General features: G+C 37.8%; 1 protein-coding gene across 9 annotated transcripts; it reads right to left on the bottom strand.

Annotated features, from left to right (window-relative positions):
• Positions 1-4: 4 nt before the first annotated feature.
• NSUN6 (NOP2/Sun RNA methyltransferase 6) lies at positions 5-27,457 on the bottom strand. Of its 9 annotated transcripts, none has more exons than XM_026098572.2 (13): positions 27,435-27,457; positions 26,820-26,980; positions 22,586-22,694; positions 21,670-21,825; positions 20,075-20,154; positions 18,947-19,056; positions 16,012-16,165; positions 14,262-14,343; positions 11,368-11,487; positions 8,211-8,355; positions 6,199-6,347; positions 4,210-4,335; positions 5-1,584 (listed from the first exon to the last, which is right to left on the bottom strand). In XM_026098572.2, exons 3-13 carry the CDS (start codon positions 22,658-22,660, stop codon positions 1,372-1,374), a joined length of 1,410 nt encoding a protein of 469 aa, XP_025954357.2. In that variant the 5' UTR covers positions 22,661-22,694; positions 26,820-26,980; positions 27,435-27,457; the 3' UTR covers positions 5-1,371. The 9 variants fall into 9 exon arrangements, with proteins under 9 accessions (XP_025954357.2, XP_025954355.2, XP_025954361.2 ...); XM_026098570.2 differs by having other exon boundaries at positions 27,330-27,435; XM_026098576.2 differs by having other exon boundaries at positions 22,586-22,680; positions 27,330-27,435.
• Between the last annotated feature and the right edge of the window lie 18 nt (positions 27,458-27,475).

Below are 27,475 nucleotides of genomic sequence, written 5' to 3'. Positions count from 1 at the left end.
GATACTCTGTATCAAAATATTTATACAAATACAAGTAAATAAACAGACTACTGAGATACAGAATTGTATAAATTGTTTTGATTACAAACAAATGCAATGACAGGAAACAGTTTAGTAAAAGTGAGTTATAAAATTAATATCATTCTGTTAAATGAAACCAAATAATTCTATGCCAAAAGAAAGAAGTTTTTCAGATAATGCTTTTAAAAACTAGAATTTGATCAGTGACAAAAATAGTCAGTTTAGGTTTTTGAATTGTACTTACCTTTTTCTCCCCAATTTTAGTGCTATTGCCAGTTCCGGTGAAAAAAATACTGTTAAAAATGAAAACATCTCTGGAACTGAAGCAGAAATTTCAAATATATCTAACAAATTTATGGAATTTAGATTATTAAACATTTGATCAGTGTTTTAAGTCAGTTCTCAGTAATATGCTTCCCCAGTCTCAATTTTCATATGATTTTAGCAGGTGATAACTTTCTCACCAGTAAAGATTTAATATTCTAAGTTGTTTGAAAGGTAAATCTGCAACATTTCAGATGGTATTATGCATTGTTTTTTGTCTCTTGATATATTAATCACAACTGTTGCCCCTTCTATTGCAAATGTTTGATTTTAAAACTGTCATTTGTCAGCCAGTCCAGTAGTCTATTTCAGAACCAATACAGTTTATGCATGGGAAGTTTGATGTTGAAACAATATTTATTTACATTCCCAGAGTGAGATGGTTTAATATATTCATGCTGCTATAAAAGACATGCTACAAAGCCTAATCGTATTTTGTGTATATACTATGTGTACAGATCATCTTGCTTGTATTAAAATAAAAAAGAAATGAGGTTCTAAGTATCAATTTATAAAACAGTTCTTTGTGAAATATTAGTGTTCCATTTAGCACTATTTAATGAAGTGTTTTGATAAACCTCCACAGAAACCATCTTTTCCAAAATCTGCAATAACAGTTCCAGTGTATTTTATTTATGATTGCATTTCATAAGATAGCTTAACTCCCACCCCTATCCCTGTGAAGCCCTGTTCCTATGTTTGTGGTGCTATATGAGCTACTAACATGGTAAAAGATAAAACGGACAACAGGATGACTGAACATACTTGTCTTTCATGCACTGACCTGCTGTAAATACAAAAGCAAGTGGAGACTTAAAAATGATGCTACCCCTCCCCCAGCTGTGACGTTCTTTCTGCAACCTGTGGCTTTTTCCCAGCAGAACAGCTGGCAGATTTTATTGCTACCACAGCAACCGTGTCGTCAGTCTGTTGGCTTGGCAACGTTGCAGCAGTAAGAAATATAGTTAACAGTTGAACTGTTCTTAGACTCACAAAGGTATTTTTTCAGGTTGTATTGCTAAATGCTTATTTACTATTCAGTTTAATAAATTTTGCAATAAAAAATCCTATACAGTCCTTATTTGCCAGTGAAATCAAATCATCTTCCCTGGAATCTTGCAAAGAATTAATGTCCATTCCCTGCAAAGTCACAGCAGATGGATCAAATCTCTGCAGCAGCTTCAGCTGAACAAGCGACAGCCCAGCTCCCCTCATGCCTTCTCCTCCAATATGAGGTTCCTTTTTAGAAAAAAAGAAAAGCAAATTATTTCATCAGTAAAGTTCCTATTTTCCTAAATGTTAACAGCATGGACAAGCTGAATTTATATCATTTACAGCATGGGGAAATTCAGAAATAATGTGGTCCTTCTTTTCTTGCCTTAATGGCAGGTACATACACGATGAGTACATATACCAGGCCCAAAACCCCCAGAGAAGGAGGTGGTACAGCTGATCCCTTTTTAGCCTAGTAGTTTAGTAATTAGAGCACCTGCTGGGCGTGGGTACACACAGATCTAAATCATCTCCTTGCTCACAAGAGCGAAACCTTCCCTGTCACAAGGAAACTCTTGTCATCAGAGAATAAGTAGGTTTTCACTTTTAAATCTGTGTACTGACTAATAACTAGATATTAAGTAAGTCAAAGACAGTCATTCCTTAGCCAGTAAATAATATACTCAGTAGTAGTAGAGATACCTAGATTCCTCAATTTTACAACTTCAACTGGAGAGATTTAAAGCCCTAATCCAGAATAACTGACTGCATAAGGCATCACTTTGGAAGGTAAAAAGACAGCATTCAAAAATACGTATCCCTTTTAAGTCTTGTCTAGTACAGTCTATAATGAAGCTTGCAGCAGAGCATTCTTCAAGCCACCGCACTCTGCTAACACACCAGCTCAGCCAGTCAGCACATGATGAGGTAGTTGCTTAACAACATACCATGCACTGCGAAGCTGGGCTGCCAAGAGCCCGCAGCTTCTCTTTCTTTCCCTCACAGGATTTTAGGGCTTTCCAGGTAAAAGACAAAAAGAAGCGTCTATTGCAAGTGGAGAAAAAAAAAAATTGTAAAGAGAGACAGGGATAGCAACTTGAGGTAATGTAGCAGGAGGAGGAGAAGGTAAAAGACTTGGGAAAACAGACACTATTACACAGGGTCTAGTGACTTGCTCAGTCAAAGGAAGAACAACTTCTTTCTCTACCTTTTCCTTTTTCCCTCCAGTTAAGTTACTGCCTTTAAGTTGAAATAGTGTCTCCTGTGTGTAAATCTCTAAAAAGAACCAAGTCTGCACACACCAAGAATCCGCTGCCATGCCGTAACCTCCACCTTTGAGAGATCAGTGCCCATGCTTTCACCTCCTGTGTTGTTTTTCCCAAAATGTTTCCAGGCCCTGGTGCCCAAGTGAGAGCTATTGGACTGTGAATAAAGCAGGTGTCCACTAGGAGAGACTAAAGAACACAGGAAATATGTAAGGGGAGCATGAGGTAAGTTGACCCTAGATTCCAGTTTCCTCTTCACAGGGAGATTGCTGTACTTTGTACTACTGGATAACTGGTTGTAAGACACCATAAACTATCTTTGGATATACAGTTCAGTGTCATCTAATTTAAAGTATTAACAAAAAAGATTAATTTCTTTATAGATGGCACTTCTGTGGGAAAACTAGTGCTTTACTCAATGCTGGTATCACTGGTGAGAGATCAAGCTTACTGAAGTTGGAATGAATCTTGTATCTTGAGTTAACAGGGCCTGTGTTTTGCTTTGTCATTCTATCGAGGACAATTTTTTTTCCTACTATTAGGCAAAATGTATAATCTGACCTGAAACAGAACTTGAAAATTCCTCATAAATGGATGGTCAGGAAGTCAGAATTTGAACCAGGAGATGAAAGACCTCTGACACATTAATCTTTTAAGAAAAGCTTCAGTTCTTTATCATCTTTAGCAGCTTACATATAATTTCTCCTCTTTTTGTACACCCATTGTATTTTTGTAATTTTTTTTAAAAGAAAGATGCACATATCATTTACTTCTTGAAAGCAGATACAAATCATTACAGAATGTATTAGTTAAATATATAGCAAATTTAGACTTTTCCTCAAAGCCACTATGATTAACAACTAACCAACTCAACTGATCACATCAACAAAGGGGAAGAGATCCACATACGGTCTGATGATAAATTCTCTCATGGTATTACAGAAGGTAACAGGTATTTCTGAAATGTATGCAGTATAGATAAAACAATTTTAGTACCTCTCTATAACCCATATATCCCAGACACCTTAACGGTAGACACTGGCTTCACAAAAGACAAGGTCTTGGACACTAGGCGTGAAATAAATTTATTTCCTCATTCCTCTAAATAATGCAAAGATGACTCCCATATATATAAAATTCTCATCCTCAAAATAGCAGGTTCTTTGTATTTTTCTCCCATCTTTTATGCAACTCTTCACCATTTCAGCTTTAATAAAAGTTTTTCACTTCTCCTATGAATGTGTAAAGTAACAGAATAAAATATATGCATTACAAGCAAAGAGTTACAAGAGAAATTTTAGCCTATCTGGGGATAGGGATCTTTTATCCCTGTTGTGTTTTAAATGACTGTTGTACAAATTGAAATCACCAAGTACACAGTGGGATTCAGTCTGTGAAACTGCTTAATGCTTGCCAAATGAAGCTCAATTAGATGATGTGAAAATAGGTTTAAAAAGCCTCAGAGATCCTTGTGTTATTTTTGACTGTAACACCTAAAATTGTCTGTAGTGAAAAAGAGACTGGTTAATAGTAAATACAGTGCTTAATTTTACAGTGCCAAAACAGTATCACTGAATTGTGTGAAGTGCCCTGAAAATATTATTACCTGTGGCTGAAGCTGGAGGCATGGAAAAGTTTCCAGGGCCCAAGCAACTTGCTCCTCATTTTCAGAAAGTGTAATTGTACATGTACTATATACTAAAACACCTCCTGGCTTCAGCAATTTCACTGCCTACAGGGAGGAAGAAACTACAGTTCAGCTTATATTTAAGCACAAAATGGCTCTGAATACAAGTTACATATTATGTAGAAACAGTATGTTATAACAAGTAAACATAACACTTATTTAAACTCAAATCTGTCTGTCTAAAATAGGCATTAGCATACTGATTCTTTTTCAGGGAATATGGTATAGAATCCTATGGATTAGAATGGCTTTTCTTTCCAAATCAGCATTATATCTCATGCAGCTTATTAAATGCCATTGAGATGATACACTCATATGTTATTTGAACAGCTCTGCACATCTCAGACAGATTAGTTCCATCTTCATCACCAGCTGTGAACCATGGACACATAATACTTTCTTCAGTGATACTACATGTCAACTCTTTCCACAGATTTGGCATGGAAGGTATATCTATGCTGTTTTTCAAGCCCTGGTTCACTTTGAATACATGTCATTTGAATTTAGACAAGCTTCATGAAATCCTATCCTTTAGCATCAGCCCAAGCACACTCCTAATAGCATGTCACAGTTGCAGTATGTTCTCTTGGCTTTGTACTCCATCACATATCCCATAGTACCTTATAGCACCACTGCAGGGGAGTTATTTGTAGTGAAGTTGCAGGAGTCCATGTTGCTGCAGTGACAAGACTTTAACCTGCTCTGTGACTTGGACCTTTCAGAGTATTATAAACTGAAACTCATGGAATTGAAAGAATGGAAAAAATGTGAACTTTCTTATTTACTATGGTTTACATATATCTATCTCACACTTCACTGAATTGACTTCACCTAGCAGCAGATAATGGTGGGGCTGAAAGACTAACTGAATCTTAAAACTTGTCCTTTAAGCGAAGAAGATAGATAGTGTTATGAAAGATAACACATTCTTGTTTTATAAATATCTAAGCAGTCCTAAATGATTTAAACTTTCCTCCTTCTCTTTGACTTCAACAGCTATGAATGACAGAGAACAAAGGTGAACAAATGACTCATGTTCTCTAACTTGTTCTAAGCAAGAACAGATGCAATAGAGGGAAATAAATAAATTCTAAAAGAAGTAACATCTTGAAAGAACACCATGAGATTTGGTTTTCAAGGCATTCCTCTATCTCTGTAGCTATCTAAAAACAAAGTCTTGGATGTGGCAGGGTTTAGTTCCTAGAACACAAACTCTCAAATTTAAGGATATATTAAAGAAAACTGCACTGACTTGGAAATCTTGTGGCATATGGAGAACAAGAATGAAAAGCTAGGCAAATTTAAATGTGTAAAACTTATCACCAGATACACTAGCTTCATAGGGCAGACTGCATCCTAGGCTCTATCTGTGCAATGAGAAGCATGTGTTCTGAGAACTACTGTTCCCCAAGGACAGTGATAGCACAAGACCTGTTGGGACATTAGGTAAGATATGTAAGCTCCAATATTCTCCAAGTAAGTTCAGGGATAAGCTAAAAACTGATGAGGGCTTTGTGATAGAAGAAACTTTACTGGGGAAACTAGGAAAGTGGAAAAGCTCAGCAAAGGTATCTTGTGACGAAAAAGAAACAAGTTACTACTTGATGGTTTCCTACTACAGCAAATCATGAAAGGCAGAGAAATGACATGAAACTTGTATTCAGAAGTGAAGAGGCTGCTCAATAGCAAACAGTTTTATGAAAGTGTTTCAGAGAACACTTTTCTGGTGCTCTACTTGACCAGAAAAAAAGAGAACTTTGCAATTTGTTGCTCTGGGCAATAATACCCCAGCATTTAACTACTGAAAAGGTAGGAAAAATGAGGTAGCATTTGGGGGTGGAAGTGAGGTAAGTTTTACACTACAAAACTTTTTATATGCAACTTAGCTACTTGATTATTCATACATACCACAGTGAAAAGCTTGCGTTGCAGTGGTTGATAAGAGGTCACTTCCCTTAGAGTCCAAGAATAAGCCATGTTTGGTCTTTGCCCCATCCCACTACATGGAGCATCAAGAAGAATTCGATCAAATGACTCTGGTAAAAAGGGAGGACCTTCTGCAAAAAGCAGTTAATAATGTAAAAGCTGCAGGATAAATATGTGGCTGTTTCTTTTCATGAGACTTCACGACAGATAACAAGAAACTTGCTTGTCATAAAACATTTATGCTCTATCGATGTTTTCTGCAAAAGTGATCTCAGCTACAGACAAGTCTTAGCACTGCTGGTGATAGATTTCATCTCACAGAAGACAGAGTTTTACAGTTCTGTAAGTTCAAACAATTTATGATCATTCTGGCTGTAACATTTTTCAACCTTAACTTAATATTCTGGAAGTAAAATATAAAAACAAACACAAATACTAAAATATGACTGATTACAAGTACTGGGTACAGAGCTGTACTTACAGGCTGTAATGAGCCAGAATCAGCTTGCAACTGAACCAAAAAGTGTGTAAATCTTAACTGAGAGAAGCCTGTAGTTAATCATTAAGACTGCCTTGTATAGTAATAATTGGACTGCCTGCATAGTAATTGGACTGCCTACATAATAATAGCTAGTTCTTGTGATGCCTGTGTCTGTAGAAAATGAGGCACTTTATAATGAAGTGAAATATATGTTCTAACACGTGACACATGCTGGTTCTATAACCAAACGACTGAGTAAACGAGTTGTGAAGGAAGGAGAACTATTTCTGAATATTACTTGGACAGAAAATGGAATATGCAACTTCTATATGAAGAGCCTGTGTTTTCATCTGAATCTCACGGGCTCAATAGTCCAAAAGTTTTTATAGTCCTAGTGCTAGAGTGACTCTTCAGTTCAGGCTCACTAAGACAAAAGTGGGTCCATGTGTGTATCGGTGAGTAACCAATAAGGAAGAGAGCCATATATATGCTTTGTCTCCTTTCCTCCTTCCATTTCTCAAATATTCAAGTTAGGTCACAAGAGGAAACAAGTGGGTGACTTCATACTACTGCTACCTAGCTTGTTCCAGCACTGCAAAATGAGTCTATTTTGGCACTACTGATATATCTACCTCTGATTCATTACTAAAACATTTAAAACATGTCTTATGTCTTAATTGCAGGGACGTACAGAAAAGCTTTCATGATTTCTTAGCATTATAGCTAGCTCTTGTTCAGCTATGTAAGTGCTAAGCGCCCACTACAATATTTTACATTCGCAGAAAGACTAAGAAAATACCTTAATTCCTGCAAAGCATTCTAGCTGTAAGGCTTAGGGAAAAGGCAGGTGAATTACGCAAGCTGATCTCTACTTAGGTTAACCAGTAACTGGGCTAAAATAGAGTGAGAAAGAACAGCATACTTTGCACAACAAACTAAAAATAATCAAGACAGCAGATAACATTTAAATAATTCCATCATGGGAACAGAATCAGTATCATAAATACAGCATTTCAGAAAAGAACTGAACTTAAAATTAAATGTACTTAAAATAATACAGTGTGCTTCTATAGCACTTTCCATCTGTATGCCCCAAACAGCTGAACAAACATTAATAAACTAAACCTTGCAGCGCTCTTGGGAGTTAGGTATTAATAACCCCATTTTACAGATGAGGATTCCGAGGCAGAGAAACCAAGCAATTGTGCCAAAGTCACTTCTTTCTCAGAGTGAGCTAAGCAATTCAGAGTATGAGGTTGAATGCTATCATGAGAGAAGGTTAACACCTTGTCAGTCTTGGATATTATCTAAAAAGGGAATGCATTTCTTTTTGAGACCATTAGGCTGTGATAAGGACAGATAGTTTGAGTTCTGTATTTGCATCATGGAGAAATGGATCATCTCTGAAGAGCAGGAAAAAAAACTTGTGGATATTGTGGCGGGTTTAATAACGCTAGCACAAATACAATTACCATTTTCTTCTAAAAGCTGCCACCCAAGGTGTTTACTTTACCTTGTTCATCCTCTCCCTTCTCAACTGAAAGCGCCTTTGTTCCATCATAGCAAATGGCCTTAATGCAATTCAACTGGTGCAATTCAGCATTCTGCTTAATTTTTTTCACCTTGTTGGCTATCTTGTCCATAGCTATTACTTCGCCCTGGAAAATACAGGGTTTATATCAAAAGCATAGGGATTAACCAGATGTGCAGTTCCTGATTTTTTTTTTTTTCTATGAGCAGTGTAATGAATGAAGCTTAGTTTTCCCTGCAGAATTTCATTATCCATAAACCCACACCACAGTTGATCTTGTTCTCACTTGTCTTCTGTCTTCCTCTCACAAGGGTAGATACTAGTCTGGAGCTCCGTGCATTCTGACCCGCACCTCCTTGGCCAGACCATTGCCAAAGGGAACCTACAATTAATGGCTGACTTCTGTTGAGGGTTTTTTTTAATTATTTTGCTTTTTACTGGTTAGGTTAAGTGAGGTTAAGTTAGATTTTTCTATTCTTCAAGAACTGCTTTCTTTGAAACTCATAAAAATTTAATCATTTAAAAGAGGGTAGAAGTCTCAAATATGTGGTAGAGATAGCCAACAGGTTTTAAATTTGCATTGACATAGTAAGAGGCAAACAGAGGACGTGATCACATACACCTCAGGGAAATGAGGCCCACAGGCAGATCTCTAGCTTGCTGAGATTCAAAACACTTAGAGTAGTTGTCACTCAAGTTTTGTTGGGAAAGAATGTACATTCTTGAATAAATTTAGACGAAGAGGAGGGTCGCAATTACTCCTACATTACTACTACTACACATTACTCCTTTTATGTAAGAATAAGATTTCTTTTTTCCTCCTCAGACACACAGCACTGTCTGCTACATGAAATTTAAAAACAAAGTAAAGAACACATTTTCAGTAGCAATCATAAAATCCAAAACAGTAATACTATCTTTGAAAAAAAACCCAAAGACCAAAAATCTTTTAAAAAAGACTTGCTATAGCAATTAGAACCTGCTGAGAAAACACAATGACAACTTCCTGCTTTGTGATGATGGCTAAGAGGCTTAAGGAAGGATCATATGACCAAGACAGACTGTGTAAAAAAAGAGACAGTCAATAAAAATAGGCTAGCTGACTATAGTAATCATGTTAGCCAATATGTAGGTCTGGGACTAAGGAAAAAAAAAAAAAAAAAAAAGGATTTCTGTTGTGCCAATTGTGTCCAGCCTTCAGCCGCTGTGCGCCAAATCACGTCTTACAGGGGCACTCGATGGCTATGTGCCACTGCCCCATCACAATTCAACCCCCATGCATGGTAACAACTCGCCACGCCTGCAGGCTGGGTCTATCCTTAAAACAGTCAATTTACTGCACGTGTGCTGACCTGCGATACGCAAAGATAAATCCTTCTCCTGAGAGACTCTCAGGAAAGAGAAGGAGCTGAAGGACAGAAGTTCTTCCCCAGCTGGCCCATTCTGGCCACTGCCAGAACGACATCTGGGAAAAAAGGTGGTTTGGACTGGGCTCTCGACAGTCTACATATTCATTAAAATTCTTGTATTGTAACTATCCCTAATTCATATTTTGAAGCACTTGCACAGAAAATAAGGAGTTATTTTACATTTCCATTATCTGATCTAAAAATAGAATGTATTATTTTTTACAATTAAATTACAAAAATAAGATTTATTCAGATGTTTCTGAAATGTAAATGATTTATTACACTGTGTATTGAAATTTAGTAAGGAATATCTGTGAATGGAACTTAATGAAAGAGCAGTGAGAATTAACTATATGAGCAGACAGTTTTGCCATATCTAAATTAAAAACATGATATTTATTCAGAAAAGGAAAGCCAATTCAGATAAATTTGAACACCTGTATTCTGAATCTTTGCTACTGCAGCTGGAGGTAAGCACAATCAAAGTATCTAAAATGACTGAGGGAAAAAAACAGTTATGCAAAGTTATACAAAATGCAGAAAGTATAAATGGAAATAAATCCATGACAGAGTACATGCTTTTACAGACTTTATTTTTTATTTACCACACAAATTCCTTACTGGAATCTCTACAACTCTACCTAAATGACTATATATATAATAAATGACTAATGAATCTCTAACATGTGTTTGCAAATTTTCCATACTGAGGGAACAAACACTTCAATAAGCACTGGAAATGATTATGTCAAGCAAACTGCCGCACAGAATTAGCTACAGGTCTTCTCTAAGCACACAGCCATCATTAACCATTGCTAAATCTTCCCGTTGCACAGATACCTGCGGAAGTACTGTATAATGCAACTGCGAGATTTCTAAATCATCTGTCATCGTGTAAAACCACCATTCCAACCAAAACGGCAACTAAACTAGTTATAAACTTTAATTTAGAGGAAACATTACACTTTTTTCCCTCTTTGCTAAAAAACAGTAACCCACATGTCTATCTTTCATTTTGCATAAACCAATTTGATACATGCAAATCTTTATTCCTCCCTCCACATTCTTTTTGGCTTCTGTACTATTTGCCTTCACCTTTCTTTGAATACTAATTTTTTGCCTCTTTTCACATCATTTCTTTCTCATTAAGTATTTTTGCTTTCTACCTTAGAAAGCAAAATATTTCTAGCCTTCTACCTTGGAATGATGAATTGACACTAGCAATTCTCAGTAAAAACTATGAATTGTGCAGTACAGATGTGATCTCAGACTATAACTTCCTTGGATTAGGAGCTTTTTGGCATGTTTCTGTAAAGACCAGTGTATTTTCTGGCACTCTTTAGCAACCCATGATTTCCACATATCCTCAATTTTGTGAATCCAGCATATTCCTCAGTAACTTTGCCCTGCCTGTTACAAATGTTCTTCCACTAGAAACAAAGATCATTAAAGATCATTAAAAAAGGGGAATCAAACATGTTGCAGCAGGTCAATTTGTAGCAAATAGGGTTTTAAATGTGATGGTGACTATTTGATAAAAAACATTCGTGCCCTTTTCAGTAACTCTGATGCGCTGCAAAATAAATTGATAAGTAAAATGTTCAAATATTAACAGTTTGCTGTTCTAGGTTGTCTGTAGATTCTGATAGATTAAGTGAAGTGAATTGTGCAGACGATCAGTGGTCCAACTTTCCTCACTGAGACATAAAATGCTCAATGACTTCTCTTACCTGGTCATGCATTAACGTTGCAAGATGTGTTGTTTTTCCTCCAGGTGCAGCACACATGTCCAAAATTCTCTCTCCTGGCTGAGGGTTTAAAACATGGCTCACAACCACAGAAGGCAAGTTCTACCATAAAAACAAAAATGGGAGAATTTAAGCCTTATATCCTGTATCAGGTCCTACATTAAGTAATCACAAACATTGAAAAAAAATTTATTCAACAGTAAAGATATTATGATATTGCTGCCAGTTCCATATCAGAAGATTAAGTATTGTGTTTATATAAAAGAAGCTATGTCTGAAGTCCCCAGTGGCTCTTTTTTATTTAAAGCTGTACATGAGTACCTATGACTGAAGTTTAAGGGTTTGTGACAGAGGACACAATGCTAAGAATCAAAATTAAATAGGCTGATACCATGACAGACATAGAGCAGCTTCATATATTATGAATATTTTAGGTTGACCTGTTTATTGGATCAGTTGCTGTCTGACTATATTGGTGTAGTTTAGTAACAAGCAATCAGATGAATAGGCAGGAATTTAAACCAGATGAATTAAAGTACAGAGAAGCTGAACTGCACTATTAATTGCATAAAAAGAACAGATGCACTGGACAGAAAAAATGTGCAATGTTTGCAGTATTATCATCTTACACAACACGGACATACTCTGAAAGATTCTCTTCTAATTTGGTTGAACAGAAAGGTATATGTTCTCTTTACTATTCGTTGCCTTTGGTTACCACAATTTCAAGTTCCATGCCACAGCATTCAAAAAATGAACAATACTTGGGCGCTAAAACTATCGGGTGCAGGCCTTCTTCTCATACACAGCAAATTCCAGTCAAAAGAGACAGGTTCAAAGGGTTGAGATCAGGAGCATGAAGTCCAGCTGGAGACCAGGCACTAGTGGGGTCGGTACTGGGGCCAATACTGCTTAAAGTCTTCATTAATGACCTGGATGATGGGACAGAGTGCACCTTCAGTAAGTTTACAGGCCATACAAAACTGGGAGAAATGGTTGATACACCAGGTGGTTCTGCTGCCATTCAGAAGGACATAAAGGATGGAGAAATGGGCAAAGAGCCATCTCATGAAGCCAGCAAAGGGAAATGCCAAGTCCTGCACTTGGGGAGGAATAACTTTCCATATACCAGAACATGCTGGGGGCTGGCTGGCTGGAAAGCAACTTTGCAGAAAAGGCCCCGTGGGTCCTGATGCACAAGAAGTTGAACATGTACCAGCAACGTGCCCTTGTGGCAAAAACAACCAACAGCATCCTGGACTGCATTAGGACAGGCACTGCCACCAAGTTGAGGGAGGTGATCCTTCCCCTCTGTGCAGCACTGGTGAGACCACATCTGGAATGCTGTGTCCAGTTTTGGGTTTCCCAGCACAAGAGAGACATGGAACATACCGGAGTGAGTCCAGTGAAGGACCACTAAGATGATTAAGTGCTTGGAGCATCTGTCATGTGAGCAAAGCCTAAGAGAGCGGGGACTGTTCAGCCTCGAGAAGAGAAGGCTTGGGGCGAGGTGGATCTTATCTATGTGTATAAATACCCGATCAGAGGGTGTAAAGAAAACAAAGTCAGACTCTTCTCAGTGATATCCAGTGACTAAATTCCACCAATAAAATGCAGACCTTGATGTATGGAAGTTAAATTCTGACATGTGTACCAGTCAATCAAATAATCTGTCTCTAAAAATTCTGTTCCTTGAAAGTAAGAACTCTGATAACCTGAACCAGGGAAGAAAAAGGCTCTCCTTTATTGCATGCCATCAGATAATATATTGCTTGATAAACTACTTTTTGCTCACACCAGAAGACAGCATTGATTTTCATTTAAAAATACTGATTACAAATGTATGGAAATAACTCATTTGCTGTACTGATTCTGATAGAAGAAATTATGAGTAAGACAATGCACTGTACTAAAGGACTTCCCTGTTCATCTGAGTGACAGTTATACAAATAAAGAATTTAAGAGTATACCTCTGAACAAGGGTTTATTTGAGCTAAAATTTACATTTACAGATGCAAATCACTATTTTGTTTGTTTAAAAAAGTGCTGCATAGCTTGATTTTGTTTTAAACCCAGAGAATGTTCATACTTATATTAAAAACGTATGTACCATTATGGGCGTACTCTCTTATAAATCTCGTGGAAGTGTGCACCTTACTTATTTTGGTAAACCAAATTAGTAATCTTACCTAATCTAAGAAAACTAGTAAATTCCATAATTTCATCATCCTACATTTCAGCACAGCACTGATACCCAATTGTCATGTCTGACTATTGTTTTTAACCAGATTTGTTTGGGGCAAAAAGAATACAAGTTCCACAAATAATAAAGCTGCAAAAAGAAAAGCTGACCAGAATGTTCTTGGATCTCATAATAAAAATCCTGAAGTAATTTGTCATTCTTTGGAAACTGTGTAGTTTTATGGTATAAGGGGGTGATAACTGTGCTACTGTAAGATTTTTCATGTTTGGTTTGTTCAAGTGGATTTTTTCCATTAGGGATAAAAGATGTGGATGTTCCCTTCAACTTAAAGCCTGCCTAGTATCTGGAGATTTCATATCTACAGAAGAATGTACGCTGAAGGAGGGTCATATTTCAGAGCTCATATGCAGTTTCCAGAAACTGAAAAACCTATGAAGAATATCTGCGCAAAAAGAATTTATAAGCTTTTAAGTATCTCTTTTAAAGTCACAGATACAGAGGTAGTATGATTAAATCAGCTACATATAGACACTGTATTCATTCTAAATGATTCATTTTCTTTAAGTAGTGAATTAGGTGCAATAATACACAATAAGTACATAGAGTCCTAATAAGCACTTAAGAGGATATTTCTTCTTCTGCGAATAATACAGATTTTTTGTAAAAAACATACCTGTAACAACGAATGACTAGGGAGCACATTGTCAAACGAAGGACTAAGGTAGACTGGCTCTATCATTCTTATGCCCATCCCACTGAAAAACATGGAACAATTTATTTCAACTACTCAGATTTATAATTTTCAACACTGTTCAACTTAAATCATTATGCTTATATATAAATAACTTGAAACAAAATTTTACAAAAATGAAAGCATAAAAGCACTCATAAATAAAACAAATACTTTTACTATTTGGTAATGTGATATTCTTTAAAATGACACCATTATGTTGGGTAAACTAAGAAAAAATACGCTGCATTATAAATTGGAACTATCTATATAATTTGCATAAAGCAAATTAATCTGTTTTGTACGTATGACAAGCTGATATCCAATCAAAGCCTCAATAACATAAACCAATGCATAAACGTATGTTTTAGTATGATTTAAATATGTTAACTTTGGTCCATAACTCCTTTTGGCTAGTCATGTTTGCAATAGGGCACTGGAGTATAATTTCCTACTTAGTTCTTCCTCCATTTTTTCTAGAATGTCTCAGATTTTTGTTGAATGACTAAAGAACATCCATTTCAAACCCTTATAGGAACACTAATTTGCCTGCAAAGCAAAGGTCTAAATTTAGGAGCAACATAAATTGTATATAGGAATGAAGTTCATTTAATTGTAATCTGTAATACATTTTACTAGGGTAAGATAACTGTATAACAAGAAAATGGACAACAAAGAAAAATAATACTGAACCTTAAAAATAGACTATAAATTACTGAAGATAACAAGAATGAGTAACTTTTGGCATATGCTTTGCAGAGTTGTATGATAAAGATGGATATGAAAAAGCAAACTTGTGGACTCCACATTTAGTTACATACTATCATTCCATGTCATCAACTTAACAGGAATATGCTACTCCTACCTTTACTATATTCAAGCTATAATATATCAGAAATCCTCTAATAATGTCATCTTTTTTACTAAATCTTTGATAGTTTGTTCTGATGACGTAAACTTTCAGTCAATAATTTGATGTAATGCTGTTTATATACTGCTTCTAAACATGTTTTAGATGACAGAAAAAGGAACAAACCATAAGCTTTGGCAACAAAACAGAAGAGCAAGTAACCCTGAATTAGTTAACTAACACTGGCAAATGGTGTTATATTTTGTGAAGATATCTGACCCAATGTGCTGTTCCTTCAACTCTAAAAATGTTCTTAGGGGATAGGGAGAAGGGCAACGCTGCATTTCAGTTCCATCCAAACAGCAAGGCGGTACAAAACAATTTACCAAAATGGAATTTTGCCAATGTACATTTGTCACTTCTGTTTTTTCTATGTTAATAAAGTCAGATGTTAGTTAAAACTTTTTTTTGAGTACCATACCAGTAAACTGGTACGCGGAGGCCATTCTGCAACTAAATGTTGAAACTGCTAATACTTCTTGTAGGACTTCAATCATAATTAAGATTTCCTTGCACAAGCAGCCACAAATACAAACACACAGCCGTCACACTGCCACCAACTTAGCTGTGAAGTTACAGGAGAGAGCAGGAGGCACAATCCTATTAGATTGACAGAAGCTAAAACTTCCCAAAAGATGCTGGAAATTCCTATGTGCAATACAGATCTTAGACAAAGCCATCATGTGGTTTCTCATACGGTACAGAACATTTCAAAATGCCTTGCCATCTCCTCCCTTCCCTTTCCAAAGTTGTAGGTGTAAATTCCAGTTACCATGGACTTACTTCAATCGGCCATTTGAACTGAAGATTTCATTGCGACTCAGTTCAGAAATCCCATTTCCAAGGAAAACTTTGTTTCCTCCAAATTCTTTCGCTCCTCTTTTACACTTCCCTTCAATATCTGAATACACTGAGACCAAATCTCCAGCTTTCAAACCTGTTCAAAGAAGAAGAGAAATTCTGACATTAATCTTATACTCGACAAGATAGTAGCGACCAAACAATTTGGGACTTTCAGTAGATACTTACTCCAGCTCCTATATCACAGCAAAAGTTAGACTTGCTGTAATCTACACAAGAGACTCACTGGATTTAGGTTTGAAAGTGTACATGGTGAACAATGGTTACCAACTAGCTAGATAATGAGACTCTCAGTTTCAAATCAGACACACTGTTTTCTTGTTTTGCCAGAGGCTAGACAAATCTCTTTGTTTATTCCATCACCATGTGGTCACCCATGAGTTTTAGGACCACTCTTTGGGATTTCATTCTCTATGTGTGCTCCAGGCACACAAGTACATTAAACCACACTGGTTCGCATTTACAGACAATTACCCTACTCAGATAGTAATACTAAATTTGCCTAATGACCTTTCAATAGCTAGGTAGAACATAGCTGATGAAAAGCTGCTTAAACTCTAACTGCTGCTTTGATACAAGTGATCATATATTCCTTGGTGGAGACAATTTCTCAGATGTGCCTCTCTTCCTACCTCTAATGCAACTGCTGTTCTGAATAATCCTCTAGGAGAGTTTGTCTCTCCAATTAATAGCCTCCAATTCAGTTATGTACATAAGCATACATCAAACTCTAGAAACATGCAGTCCTAGTGACTTGAACTATCTTTCTGAACTGGAATCGAAATAGACAGGAAAGAGGGTTGGTTTAGGTGATTCTATAGAATAGTAAGAAAGCTTGCTCTATGTACAGCCTGGCTGAAAAATGTACTTAAAAATAAAGGCCTCCACTGACAGCAATAAACCATTTTCCAAGTGACATTTCTAAGGTAGCTGACTGCCTGGAACATCCAGAAGATGCAAGAGGTAAGACAAATGATAGTACAGCTTCCCAAAAATTCTGAGTTGTGTTTAGGAATCTTTTTTTCTCCTATTTTCCAGGGGCCTTCCTAATATGGAAAAATGCCCTGGTATTCTTAAATGGAATATTTGTTAGGTAGCTACTAAACATTTCATTTTTGGATAACTTCTTATAAAATGTGACCCAAAACATATGATAACCTACTGTTATTATCTACTTAATCCTTATATAACTAAAACTTTCAACTATTAACTCTTCCATGCAGCATATCTGTCAATGATTTTTTGCAGTATTCAAAAGCAAGAGGTTTTTATTTCACTCCTCGCTAACAATTGTTTTTTCAAAATCCATTAGCGCTATGTACAGTTCTTAAGCTTTTTGTTCATTTGGGTAGCTACACTGGCATTCTCCTGAATCTAACCTAAAGCTTAGATATTGATTATAAACTCAAAGCCCCTTAATAATTAGTTTATTCTCATTTGGGTAGCTAGTTCAGTGATAAAATACCTGCTCTTGGTAACTCTCTTTTTTCACTAGTTAGACCATTTATACTTACGGCCATATTATATTTGGTCTCAAGTGGAGAGGATGTCCTCCTATTTTATCTTCCTATCTGCAATTCCTCTGAAGTGCTCCTGAAGTTTTAGTGAAAGGATCTTTTCTTTGAATCTGATGTTGCATGCATAATTACATATAGCAATTATGATAAATAACCAGTTAACTCAAAGAGGGGCTTGAATATTTATGAGGTTGCCTAAATAAGCAGTTTCAACAGCTGCTATAAGCAATATACTTACTTCCTTATCAAGTCCTAGATTGAAAAACATTCCTGTTCTGTGAATTGGACTTAAGCATATGCTTAAAACTAAGCATTTGTTAAAGGTTTTTTTCCTGAATAAGAATGAAGTCAAGCAGATAGAAAATGCTTTCCTGACTCTGTTTGTTTAATAGTAAGAACCGTAACATTAGTAGATACCAGCACAATAGAATAATGAGGTGAATCATCCAAAATTATACTGGTTTCACAGAAATTTAATTTGACTTTTAAAGGCAAAATAAATAGCATTGTCTCAATAGGCTGCTGAACACTAAGCACTCAGATTATATGTAGGAGATTTTTTTAATCTTCTCTTAGGCATTAAAAGACAGAAAAATACCTATTTCCATTTCTTAAAAACCTAAGTCATTAAAATTGAAGATTTTTCTCATCAATAGAAATAAATTTTTTTTCTAGATCTCCCATACACAAACAATATCAAATGAATTGCCAAAGGATAAAAAAAAGAAAATCAATTTTTCTAGATCTGGAACTTGGAATCCTACAGGATCATAAAGTCAAGTGTCTTGGTGAGCACACAAAAATATAATACTTCTTGAAATAGTGGCAATTAATCAACATATATCCAATTACCATCTAGACATGTCTGCTGCACCACCCTTTTTCCTTTGGCAAGACTGGGAAGTGACAAACTTCTCTAAGTTTATTTTATTGAAGATGAATATTAAAAGCTACCATAGTTGCTACTAAAGAAAAAACACTAAAAATCCAGGTTTCACTTTAAACACATTGTTTAAAATATTTTCAAATGAAAATAAGAAGAAACTAGAATCTCTTAGAACTAATACTTCAGCTAGGAATTACATATTTAAAAAGGAACTTAAATAGCCCAAATGAGAAATAACTACACATAATTTGTTAATAGTATGGCACAACAGTAGTGAAAATTTCAAACAAAAGCCAGATAAAATATGTATTTACTACATACTACAACTATAAGATTCATTTCAGCTGCGAATAGAAAAAAACAAAAATCAAATGGCACTCTATTCATTGGAAATTGCCATCAATGGGTGATACTTTTTCCCTCTAAAACCTGAGTGTATTTAGAGAACTCTTACATTTTGAGGTAGATATGATTCCCGGGACATATACATGTGCTCCTCGAAGTACAGCGTAACCACAGTGGGCTCCAACAATGACTTCAGATGCATGTTTCTTTATATCTCGCCTAAAAATATAAAATATAGTTTAGTTAAAAAAAAAAACTACTGAAAAAAATTTACCCCTCCCCCACATAAACTCTCTGGTTCATAAATACTGTTTTTGTGGCAATATAGTGGAGAAATATTTAACTATCGTGCAATAAATTTAAAAGATTCATTTTAATCCCAGAGGAAGCAAAGAACAGAAACAAAAAGTTAACCATTCCTCAAAGTAATACAGATTCAGCAACCCTTTGCTGCTACTTCAAACCTGATACTGCAATACAAATAAATTATATTGGGATGCAGATTTATCTAATTTCAGACTAGATGATAAAGTGACTTTTTTGTGTTTAACAACTGCTACGTCCTCCTAAAACAGTAGGAATTGTGAAGAAGGCTTCACAACAGTAGGAATTGTGAAAAGAAGCAGTAAATGCTATTTTACAGTGTAGAGCATTTACATGCTGCTTGTCAATCTTCATATAACCACGGTAGAAACATTCAACAAGATACCTCAAATAAGATATCCATCAGTGAATTCAATAAAGCAATGAAGAAACTCCAAAGGGGTAGACTTGAGTGATATCCAAACATAGCTTAAGAATGAAGAACAACTAGTCATTTTGTAAGGGGTAAACTTGACGCAGGAATTCCTCTCCACATTACTGATGCCAGTCCCCCTAAAGTTTTGCTCTGGACTTGATTCCAGTGGAAGAAAACACTCCATTAAGCTACCTCACCCTGTCGCTTTACTTCCCCCGAAATAACTCTAGTTCTTCAGTCTGGCACCTTCCAGGCTTCCCAGAGAGGATCTAATTATGTTACATTTTCCCTATTAAAAGTTTATCTCACAAACAAGGAAAGAATTCTATGCTTTGTTGCACCAAAAATCTGAGCTGGGTAGGATACAGACTGCCCATTAGGTCTTAATAAACGACTATACTTTATTTATAGTGAGTTGCTTACAACTGTTTTAATACTAAATCTGTAAATGAATCATGTGTTGTGGCATTTTAAGATTAAAATCTGAACATTTCAAACCTGGGTCCAATGACAGGAATTAATAAAATGTCCTGGATTTCTGGGTGCTCAAGAACTGGAAGACACAGTCCTTTAAATTGCTGTTAAATTAAAAAAATAAATAATCATTAAACAGTATTAACAAATGCCAATGTAAGTACTTAAACATACTGAAAAATATTTTCCATCCATAAGTCATACCTGCACATGGTACAAAAACTACGGTGACAACAGTTGACAGAAGTTGGAAAATGCTGTGTCAGGAGACAGTCTGTATTATAAATACTGGTATAAAACACTAAATATTTAATAACGTATGAAATACCAAGGCCCCAAAGGAGCTCACTGAGAGAATTCACTACAGGGAGTGGCACTGAGTCCTGAATACTCATATCCCTACCACTTGCTTTTCATCTCTTCTGGAAGAAGGTTGAGTCAAGTTATCAGGTCACACTAACACTATCAGAGAAGTTAGTGCCTATCTGTGCCATCATTTTGATGTTATTAATTACAAGCCACTGGCTAACTGTATTCATGTATTGCCTGCTTTACTTAATATGCCAAGTTGGTAAAACTTTGTATTTCTTTTTTCAACTTAGCTTTGATCGGATACTGAGGGCTGTCGTGTGTATAGTTGAAAAAAATGACAACTTGCCATTTTAAAACTGTTCCTGGACTTTCCAAAGCAGGTATCTCCTTGTTGGAGCCTTTTAAAGTATAACTCCAACACAAGCAAAACAAGGAATTAGTTTGCATCTGATAAATAAAGATTTTTCTAAAAAAAAAAAAATTGTTAAAATGGATTAAACTGCTATGTAGTTTCCTTTTCTAATATAATGTATAATGACAATTAAAAATGCAAAAAGTTTACAAAAACCTGTCTTAATCCAGTTTTTAGCAAAGCATTTTCCTTTAAAGCAAAATATTATACTGCAATATCCACTTCTAGATTTCCACAATCAAGTTAAAATTAGCCTAACTCATTACCATCCCAGCCAACAGAATACTGTCAACTGCCTCTGCATCACAGAAATGTCTTGGCTCCTGTCATGCAATAGCTCCCTGTACACCCACTAGCATTAATAATTTACTTATAGAAGAACGGGATCTTTTCAGAGTGAAAATCTAGGATAGAGTTTCAAAATAATCTACCTCCTAAACATTATCTCTTTTATATCATCAGATAAAGAAATGTTTAACTAAGAGAAGTAAAAATATAAAAAAAAATCTAAAGATTAAAAACATATAAACAAATTACAGCAGCTGCAGGGTACCACTCTGGCTCCAGTTCCTTGAACATACAGATTCTCTCAATCTCATAAATATTTTCTGCAATGAAATATAAACCCATTCTCTTTTAATCTTTACTAAAATATATTCTAAACATACTGAACATTTTATATTGAACTACAGATGTATTAGATGCTGATTACTGCTAGACAATGAATTTTCATTTAACATCTAATGCTGTAAGGAAATCAATATGACTGCATCATGTTAATACCACTGGAAATATATTAATTTAAGGAATAGTATCTAGCAATGAAAAGCTCTCATAATCAGTCAAAAGATGAAAAATCTTGTTACTTTTGCTGTAACAAAGAAATGGCACAAACCTGCTGGATCTCTTCAAATAGTAAATTTTTCACATGTTTCACGGAGGCCAAGTGTGTATTTACTCTAACAGTTGTGAAAGCTGGTGGATGAGACAGATGACTTAACAGAGATTGGTATCTACTCTCTGCCTCCTGTGTACCTAAAGCAGTTATAAGCTGAGAAGGAGAGAAGAGATTTTAAAATAAATATTAAGGTACTTCATAGAGTAGCCTCTTTTTCTAGGTAGAAAAGCATAGAACAAACATTACATAGAAATGGAGGGATATGGTTGTGTGATGTAAAATAGTGGGGAATGTCTATGCTTTAGAGGCCTAACTCCAGTGATAACCTCATAAATTTCTTGAAAAGGACTCATTGAAAAACTAGTCATATTAGCAAGTCCATTCTAAACAGGCTGCAGCAAGAACCAAAGTCAACCATTCGTGAGCTCTAAGGCCCTGTACAAACCATAGGCCTAAGGACCCAAAAGACGAGATTTAGAAATATGAATTTGTAACTCTTTTCCTCATATAAAACAATTTCATTTTGCTGTGCTTTTACATTAGGAATTCATAGACTGTCTACCATATTTTTGGTTTTGTACTGGAGTAAGGTAGCATTTGTTGTTAATATTATGTGACTAATATGTGGTTAATTCTCTGTGTGATCATTCTCCAGTGGATCCAAAACTGAAGTCTTAAATTTATGCTAAGTTTAGTTTAAACATTTTTGTATTACTTCGAGCCAACAGGCTTACAGAATACATATTTTAAACATATGTATCTTTAAAAATCTGGGTCCCTATGGACTTTGAATCTGGTCAAATGCATATTATTTTATTGTGAGATATTAATGTCATAATATTAAATAACGTTAACAGTGTGCAATTTGTGAATATGTGATCACTGATGGTTAATAGCAGTACCTTTCACATACCTCACTATTTCTGAACACTTTGCTGAGATATTCTTCAACTTCACATTGAAAGGATATTTTGGGGAAGAAAGCCATCTTCCTTTAGCATTTAAAATCTGCTGGTGAAGAACTGAAATGAGCAACATACTGTCTTAGCAATATTTACATAATCTCTAATTTTGTAAATGTAACATAAGATATACAACAAACAAAGCTGCACTGGCCTTTCTGATTCTTCTGGTTGGAGAATGCAATGTTACTGTACTCAAAATTTCAAATATTGCTCAGATTGTAACTGTAATACTATTGCTAATTACACTTTGGCATAGATTAATTAACGTTTAGCATCTGCAGTGTAGCATAAACATACTAGAATGAGATTACTAGTTTCATTACTGTCACACCCTTCCCAGCCACACCTTCCAAGGGTACAGTATCTGTTTAAAATGTGAGGAAGGTGTTATCACCTCTAAATTCTGTCCCATTAAAGTTCCTCTAGTTGTCCTGGAGGAAAACTTGTAGCTTAGTCCTGGAATTCACTCACAAGGGTTCTGCACAAAATTTAATCAGCTCTGACTCTTCTGAAGTCCTTTCATTTATTACATTATTGTAATCATCTCTAGAGATTATCTTACAATTTTTGCCTGTCAGATTTCATTTTTCTCAAGTTTAGCTTTTTAGGTTTCCTCCATAGTTTAAATGATCCAAATTCTTTAAGTGTCAATATGTGGGCTGGAATGTTATTTTTTCCTCACAGACTTAAAAAATTAACGAACCATTAAAAGTTTTTTCATAAATCTGTTTTCTAGAACTAGTGAAGAATTAATACAAAAGAAGCTCTGCTGATGCTTTTTGCAAAAGTTTCAAGCTGTTTGGTGAAAGATTATGTGGTTAAAAGATACAGGAAGTTTCCAGATGTTGCTTTGATTCCTCTGCACAGTCCATCTGCAAAGTCCCTACTGCAGCTCGGCCCTGATACAATTTTTATTTCCTTGTGATTTTTCTCTATTTTTCTATGTAGGCAACAAAACGCAGGTATCTTCCTAGAACTCTATCTGCTCATCCCTGTATTGCCCGTATTTTGGATGATTATATACACTTCCTGAAACATACACACTTCAGTCTGAAGTGAGAATTCCTAAGAATTTAATAACTTATTTAAACCAACTTAAATGGAAGTAAAGTGAGAACCTCCCACTGTCAGTGAGGTTTACTCCATCCATAATATGGAGATTTGAATACTAAAATACTACATTTTCATTTTATTAGACATACTTAAAGAACTTGCATCAGAAAGTTGTGTATACATTCTCTTTGAATTAGGGGCTGCTTGTGACTTTCATCACACAGAAGATCTCAAAAATATCTTTTCCAATATTCCAGATTCAGTTGAAGTTTCATACTAGAAGACTTATCTTTTTTAGACTTAATTTTCAAGCTCAGACAAAGGCAATTTTCAGTTTTAGGGGTGGGAGGATCAGTACCTTATTCACAACTTTAGCAGCCTTTGAAAGAAGTAAGCTGTAATGGAATTAATGAACTTCTTTTTAGAATCTAGCAAAACGCCTACTAAGAATTTACCTTCGTATTTCTACTAACTCTAATAGTACTAAAATAGTTTATACTACAACCTAAATGACCAAAGTTTTGTTTTAACATTTTCAGACAACATGACATATCATACCTCTGAGCTGTTGTTCCAGGATGCCTACATTACAGGCAAAAAAAGAACATACAGTTCACATTTGGAAAGTTTTTTTTCTTCATGAGCATAAACTAGCATTAAAAAAAAAAAAAACCTTATGAATTTTTAAGATACTTGGAATCCTGAATGCAATTAAGCAGAAATTGAAAACTTACATAAATATGTATTATTTAGCCCTAGAATTACCTCTGCTGTTAAGATTATGAAGGTATTTTTTTAAGACATGAAATAGGTATTTTATGATAACAGTGATCTCACAATTACAGTTACTTCTTCATGGAAGCCCAACAACTGATCTGACAGCATCCTGGCAACAGGGCTTGTTTTTATCTCATTTTTAAAATGTTACTGAATAACGCCACGCAATGTGTGCTGGTCGGGGGTCAAAACCAAAAAAATTTGTCAAAAATGACTGCACAAACAGGACAGATTGTATGAACTGCAATAAAGATGCATAAACGTGCTATAAAAGGGAAGTCTTAGTCCCATAGTACAAACCAACAAGATAACTTTATCAAGTAATGTAGACTCTCCATGCTTTGAATGCCTCAATAGAAAAGGTATAGTGTGTTAGAAACTACCACCCTTCTGAATAGGATGGCAAGTATATTACAACATCTGCAATAAAATGAGAAGCCAGAAACGCAATACTAATAATAGGAGATTTCACTAATCCCTGTGTGGTCTGAGTAGATGTCACACACAAGCATGATGCCACACTTGTGCTTTTCAACAGTTAATGAACACTTTATGAAATATTTGGTCAAGGAACACAATAACAGAAGTTAAGTCTTGACCCTGACTAGTTCATCGGGCCTGGTACAAAATGTTAGTGCTGAAGAGCTGCTCTGTCGCAGCAACTGCAAGGTATGTGGATTCAACACACGCATTAAAGCAGCAAATACAAGAAACCCAGTATCACTGTGCTTAGTTCAGGAAAAGGAACAACACGCCCATGAGAAACAGCTCCTCTGTTCAAAAAAAGCAGTCAAAAGAACAAAACCATTGTAAGCAGTCCAGAAACTAATTTAAAAATACGTAACTGGAGGTTCAGCGCACACCCACACAACCTGCAACTTGAGCACTGTATGTACGCTGCTTGTATCTCAAAAAAGCTATAGCTTAGAAAAGTTTGGCAATAGCATAAAGATAGGGAACGGCTTCCAAATAACTAATGATTAAACAGGCAGTTGAGAAGGGATACAATAAAAGTCTTTAAATGCGCAGCTGGCAGTAAGGAAGGCTGACAAGGGAGATCGCTGTACACTCTCTTCCAGTACAAGAGTTAGATTTCAAACAGAACTGGCAGACAGCAGGTTCAAAACCAAAAGTAATTTTTTCAGACCAGCTGTGTCACGCACCATGCCACAGGCCTTTGTGGACAGGACAGGTTTTAAAAAGGAAGCCCAGGGCTCGACTCATCCCAGAAAAAGAGCCCTGGAGGCAGCATCGGGCCGTACGCACCACCTCCTCGCGCGTTTCGCTGCCCAGCACACGACGTCGATGTCGGCCCAGCCGCCTCCGACCTAGGAGCGGCAAGGCCTTCCCGAGGCACTGCTGCCCCTTCCCCCTTCCCTCGCCCTTTCCCACACGAGGGAAAGGCCCCTCCCCGCCGTGTCGGGGAGCAGAATTTGGGGCTCCCTCTCCCCCCCCCCCCCACTAAAAGCCCGGTGAGAAGGGGCGCGAGAAGGGGGTTATGGGGGGTCATGCGGCCACAGCTCTCCACAGGCTCGCTGCGGCCCTGCGCGGCACCTCCCGCCAGGCCCAGGAAGCCGAGGGCCACCAGGAAGCCGAGGGCCACCAGGAAGCCGAGGGCCACCAGGAAGCCGAGGGCGGCGGGAGCACTGAGCAGGGGAAAGACTGTGCCCCGCCGACGCCACCGCGAACGTGCATCGCCACCACCCCCCACCTACCGCCGGGCGCACGGCTAGTCCCGCCTCATCTGGGGAGCGGCAGGAAGTCCCGCCCCCGCGGGCGCTGATGATTGGCCGGGGGCGGGGAGGTTGTTACCGTGGGAACCAGACACGCCAAGGCGGCGGCGGCGGCAGCGGCAGCGGCGGCGGCGGCTGGGCGGGAGCGGGTGCGGGTGCCGCCGCCGCGGGAGCTGTGGCGGCCTTCTGGTGCGCCTGAAGGGCCGCAGCAGAGGCGGCCCAGGAGCCTGACGGAGACCCTCGGTCGGCCCTTGGCCGGCGGGGCCGGAGGCGCGGGCACCGCGGGACGGTCCCGCCACCCTCCGCCGCCCAGTGCGGCCAGTTCCCGGCCACGGCGAGGGCTGCTGACAGGTGGCCGAAGGAGCTGCCCCCCTCTGCCTGCAGCGCCGCGGGAGCGGTCTGCGCAGTGTCTTTCCTCCTCTCTAATGCCTCGAGGTCGGCTGCCAGGCAGGCAGCTTCCGCCGCCGCCCGCCGCGGGCGCACACGGGCTGTGTCACACACGCTGCGTGTCACCACAGGGCACACCTCGCCAGCGTGGGGCGGGGAGGGTTGACAATGCTGTAATTGCTTTGGCAAGAGCTCAGCGCAGAAATCCAGTAGCTAAAGAAGTTTTTTTTACCAAAGCTGCTGACAGCGCGATTTTTTGGATGAGCAAGCTTAAATACTGCTGCGTGGGATAAAACAGATCTATTTCCATCTCCTCTGTGCTTAGGGGCATGCAGCTTCTTTTGCTAAGGCGGAAAGGCGGTCAATCCTCTTCTACAGAACTTTCTTACAGTGCTGAAAAGTGAGAAAACCGATATTCAGACAAATACAAATTTCGATAACAAGAACTTAAGAGTGCAGCACACAAAAACGAGTCCACTTCTCTTAATCGCGTTATTACATAGGAAAGACCTGAGCGCCAGGGAAACCCGGGGCCCTTTTCCTGCCGCGTACCGAGGGCTGTAGAGCAGCCACGGCGCGGAGAGGCAGGGCGACGCCGTTAAAAGCGACAGGAAGCAGTCCGTGCGCGCCCTCCGAGCTCTGCCACTCCCGGCCGGCCCCACGGGGCTGCAGGCCCGCCCCAGGACGGCCCCCTCCGCCCTTCCCCGCCTCGCCGCCCGCGCCGGGGGCACCAGCACCTCACCGGGCCACCCCCGCCGCCCGAGGCCGCAGAGCCCAGCGGCCGCCGCGGGCAGACGCCCCCTGCGCCACGCCCAGTCACGTGTCGCGGGCGTACGCGGTGACGCACCTCGTGACGCGGCGCCGAGACGCGTAGGCGCTGGGGCGGCC

The sequence above is a fragment of the Dromaius novaehollandiae genome, chromosome 2 (genome assembly GCF_036370855.1).
Source record: "Dromaius novaehollandiae isolate bDroNov1 chromosome 2, bDroNov1.hap1, whole genome shotgun sequence".
Lineage (NCBI taxonomy): Eukaryota > Metazoa > Chordata > Aves > Casuariiformes > Dromaiidae > Dromaius > Dromaius novaehollandiae.
Note: the sequence above shows the minus strand (reverse complement) of the source record. Positions and strands in the feature narration are given on the sequence as shown.